This window comes from Microtus ochrogaster, unplaced genomic scaffold (assembly GCF_000317375.1).
Source record: "Microtus ochrogaster isolate Prairie Vole_2 unplaced genomic scaffold, MicOch1.0 UNK7, whole genome shotgun sequence".
NCBI classification, from domain to species: Eukaryota; Metazoa; Chordata; class Mammalia; order Rodentia; family Cricetidae; genus Microtus; species Microtus ochrogaster.
The window spans coordinates 6,578,084-6,582,870 of record NW_004949105.1 but is presented as its reverse complement, the minus strand read 5'-3'; the positions used below and the strand labels follow the sequence as shown (position 1 = coordinate 6,582,870).

Sequence of the window (4,787 nt, the reverse complement as noted above, 5' to 3'; positions counted from 1 at the left end):
CATCTCCTGAGTCCCCCCTCAGGGCCAGGGCATCTCCTGAGTCCCCCCTCAGGGCCAGGACATCTCCTGAGTCCCCCCTCAGGGCCAGGGCATCCCATTTGCTAATGGACAGTGTTAGGTTTTAACTTAAACTTCAAGTCCAGAGGCTGATGTTTTCATTGTTTTGGGAAAGTCCTTCTCTATGCCATTTCCAGAAGGAAAATTGCTGGCAGTGTTTCTTCCATAGAAAGAAATACTTATATAAGCAGGTATATAGAAAGACAGTCACTTCTGCTTCTGCTTCACATTCTACAGGAACATTTTAACTTGCTCTGAGTGTGCTTGTCCAGATTTCTTTCATATGGAAGATAAACACATTCGCTCAAGTTTTGAGTGTTTGCTCCTTGGTTGATGTATTTGAGCAAAGCTATCTTTACTGTTTTCTATTACACAGAAAGTAGTATGCATGATGCAAGTTTTGCTTCTTAATGTTGACAGGAAAATATTTATTGGTGACATATGAATTTCTATGAGCCTGCCTTTCCTGTGTGCAGCATCTGTAGGGCTTCCCTTACATGTGTCAAAAGCATGAAAACCTGCCGTGAGTGAAGACACTGTCCTGGCCACTCCATCCTGCCATGAGCATACTCTGTCTTCATGCATGAATTTGGCTCACTAAGTGGTTTCCATTATCACTGACATAGATAAACTAGCATGAGTAAACAGTTGTCTGGCACGGGTTATCAGCTGATAAGGGAATGCATACAGAAGATGGACTGGTGTAAGCAAGTTTGTCAACTGAAAAATGTCAGAGCATCCTCCTTTAGCCCTTCCTGAGTTGTTTCCTCTGTGAGATACATTGTTACCATCTGCTTTTCTAGCAACCTTGTTTATGAAAAGTAGCCAACCATTGGCTTTAGAGTGTGTCTCGCAACTTAGTATCCACCTTGTAACTTAGCGCCAGGAACCCGGACTCCCACAGAGTTCAACCTTTCTCAGCACTGAGCTTTTTGGAGTCTTTGCTCAGGTACTGCGTTTAGTCCTATTTCATGTGCTGTGGCTGCTGGAAGCCAGGATGCTTAGTCATTCACTCTAGAATAAGAGCAAACCTGGATGCCAGCTGTCCTTTGAGGTGAAAGGCTCTGCTGGCACCATTGATTGACTGAATCAGCTGTTGGCTTCTTCGTGGAAGTCCTGCTGAGATCTCACACATCCCAAAGAACTTGTTTGAAATTATGAATGGATTAAATAAGAAAAACATCCTAGGTGAAAGACATGGCTCTCTTATGCCTTGGTGAAGATCTCACTACTTCCCAAGAGCATCCCTCTTTGTCCTAGATGACAGGTCTCTAGTTTTAAATGGCAACATTCCTTAAGTCCCGGAGATGAATGCCTCTACTTACATCTGCTTTTCTCCTCGCCTGTCAAGAGGGCTGGAAGCTTTAGGTTGGAGCCCAGTCCAGACCTGAGCAGCTCCAAGAGAGGTCACAGGCTTCTCTTCTCTCCCCTTCCATGAGGTCTGTCCACTGTTCTCATCTCCCTGGACAGACCTGAGCAGCTCCAGGAGAGGTCACAGGCTTCTCTTCTCTCCCCTTCCATGAGGTCTGTCCACTGTTCTCATCTCCCTGGACAGACCTGAGCAGCTCCAGGAGAGGTCACAGGCTTCTCTTCTCTCCCCTTCCATGAGGTCTGTCCACTGTTCTCATCTCCCTGGACACTTTGTAGGACTTCTCAGTGCCCCCTTCCTTGCAGCTCTCTCTTGCAATGCCTCGCCCCCATATCTCCTCACTGATGGAGCCCCTGAAATTCTCTCTGGTCCCTTCTATCCCCATTGTGCCTAGATAAACTCTCCAATGGGAATAGAGCCCTGTGCAAACATAGCCACTCTGGCTCTGTGCTCTGAGTTACAAACATGAAACTTCTGACTGGAAACAGCCCACACTGGGTCTCAGGAAAACCTAGTCTCAGAACGCCCAGAGTAGAGCTGCAGGTCTCCACCCTCCCGCTCTCCTTCCTGGCCAACATGTTCCCTGGTGTCGTGGCTCCTCCATAGCCTCAGAGCTTGAGCCAGGACCCAGGAGTCTCTGGGCACCTCACGCTCCACACTGGATCCACAGTGTGGGGTGCAGCCTCTTTCCTTAGAACTCTTTCATGACCTCCTTTGCCCTTTGGAATAAAAGCCCAAGAGGGTCCCATCCCCTCCTCCATGCCAGCACCCCTCTTTATACCCTTTATATACTCTCTGGTCATGGCTCTCTACTGTCAAGGGGTCATTTGGTCATGCTGTCCCATCTGTGGATCCTCCTCCAGCTCCCTGCCTGGCCAGGTCCCTCTGTCAGCTGCAGTTCATGTCACGTGCCCAGAAAGCTCCTGGATGCCACTAATTCTAAATCAGCCACCACGATGCCATCTCCAGTGCTGGCTAGAATCTGAAAATCCACATTTCTTTGCTGATTGGGTTAGTGTAGCTCCTGCATCTCAGCTGTCAGCTCGGGGCAGCTCCTGGCTTGCCGCCTGGCATAGCTCAAGTGCCATCTCATGGTGGGTGAATTAATTGATGGACGAATGGGTGAGTGGGGCTATGTTAGATGCACAGCCGGGTCAGATTGCTCAGAGCAATGCTCACTAGCTTCTCCAACCCTCCGCTTCCTCAGAAGCTCTCTCACTCACCATCCCTCTGCCCTTGTCCAAGAGCATGAGCCTCTGAAGTTGCTGCTTTAGCATCCTTTCCACTTCCTGTACAAGCATCTTCCTTCTTAATGATACTTGTTGGAGCTATGAGCACCAGTACATTCAACAGGGATGAGACTTTGTGGCTCACACCTGTAATCCTGGCACTTGAGAGGCTGAGACAGGGGTCACCATAAGTTCAGGGCCAACCTGGGCTACAGAGTAAGACAATGAGGAGCATAGGAGACCATGCTCAGCTGCCCTGCCAAGCCATGCTCGCCTGAAATGCATGCTGGTGTCCACCACCAGATGGCAGTCTTTCCCAAGGCCTGGCACAGTTGTGTACCCTTAGTCTCACCTGTTTAATTAATGGAGCCCTGCTGCGATTCCTCCGACCCTTGGTGAGGAAGGGAAGGGGTCAAGATCATCAGGGAGGTCAGCCATGCCTAGTACCACTTAGTCGGAAGAATTCCCATTAGTTACCATGGGCCCACTTTTGCATGTCTACATGTGTGTTCATGTATGCATGGAGAAACTTTAGGACAGGTGAGAAGCTCTGAGCACAGGTGTGCATCCGCTCCAACTGAGGACAGAGTGGAGAGCTGGCTTTATCTTAATTCTTGTGGGTTTCTTCCCTTTGTGGAGGGAGAAGGATGTATGGCCATCTTGAAATTCCAGTTATATGCCTGAAAACCAAATTCTCTGTCTGGACTAAGTGTTTCTCAGAAGGAAAGACATTGGTCTGGACACGGATGGAAACACTAGATTTGCAAATTCTAGTCTCTGGTCCGCCCTGAGGGCTGTGTTGGTTCGGAACCGGAGCTCCAGGCACCTGAGGAAGGTTTGCCTAAGAGCCTGTGCTGGACCCGATGCTGTCTCTCATGGATGCTCTTGTCTGTACATTTTCTCCTAGGTTTCCTGTTTGGCCTAAAAGGATCAGAAGGAAGAGAGGGCTACCCTGGGCCTTCTGGTTTCCCAGGAGCTCGAGGGCAGAAAGGCTGGAAAGGTGAGGAAGGATGGAAAGGATGCCCGGATGGGGAGGTTGGGATGGTCACAGTCTAGCCCTGGAGAGGTGAGGAAGGGTGGAAAGGATGCCCGGATGGGGAGGTCGGGATGACAGCACAGTCTGGCCCTCACGGCACCTTACCTTACAGACTGGCCCTGCCCACACGCTTCGTTCTTTCTCTGAAGGTAAAGTTTGGGCATTCTGATCTGAAATTGGAAATTCTCCAAAATCTAAATTTTCTTCAAACCAACATGACCCAGCAGGTGGCCGCCATATGTTGGGTCACAGTCAAAACAGCTGTGCCAAAGCTGTTGGATAAAGCTAACTTTGGGTGTCTAGGTCACGTGGAACACCTCATATTCTAATGAAAGTCTCCACCTAGACACCTCACCACATATCTGCAGACACTACAGAATGAAAGATAGTCGGAAGCCAGGCATGGTGGTATACATCTTCAATCCCAGGACTCAGTGTCTAACCTGCATGATCATATCCCATCAACCCTCCTCCCCTGCTCCCTCCCTCTGTCATCCCAAGTCCCATTAAATAAACACATCTCTCTCCCATTCACTACAGGTGAAGCTGGAGACTGCCAGTGTGACCAGTTCATCGGGGGTCTTCCAGGATTGCCAGGACCCAAGGGTTTTCCTGGTGTCAATGGGGAGCTGGGAAAGAAAGGGGACCAAGGGGAACCAGGTGTGCACGGTATCCCTGGGTTCCCAGGATTCAAGGTGAGGAAACAGCAGCCCCTTGCTGAGGCTGTTCAGACCCTTCACTCACACACCTGTGTGCCCGCTTTTTCAAAAGTCATGTGCTTTTTGAGACTTTCCTCTGTTGGAAGGCAGAGGAAATCCAACCTCATCCTCTCGGGGTTAGACGTGAGGTTGCCACAGGCCCTAGAGGCTCCACTTCCAGACTGCAGGAGTGAACTGCAGTTTCATGTCTCCTCAAGTGTAGGCCCCGTGTGTGAAGTGGCATTATAGATGAGTCTTTTTTTTTTTTAAGTAGTAACAACCCAAATTCCACTGTGTGTAAGTGGGAGAGCAAAATGTGCATAGCCACCCTGTGGAATGCCCCTCTGCAAGGGTGGAGCACTGGCCACACCACTGGGCAGATACATATGCACACACAC

General features: G+C 49.6%; 1 protein-coding gene across 1 annotated transcript in view; it reads left to right on the top strand.

Moving 5' to 3' along the window:
- The window catches only part of Col4a2 (collagen type IV alpha 2 chain), a 137,755-nt gene that overhangs the window by 106,893 nt on the left and 26,075 nt on the right, over positions 1 to 4,787 (top strand). Inside the window, exons 21-22 of the mRNA XM_005366318.3 lie at positions 3,563 to 3,655; positions 4,232 to 4,386. Of these exons, the coding sequence (XP_005366375.1) occupies positions 3,563 to 3,655; positions 4,232 to 4,386 (248 nt within the window). The remainder of the gene's footprint in view (positions 1 to 3,562; positions 3,656 to 4,231; positions 4,387 to 4,787) is intronic.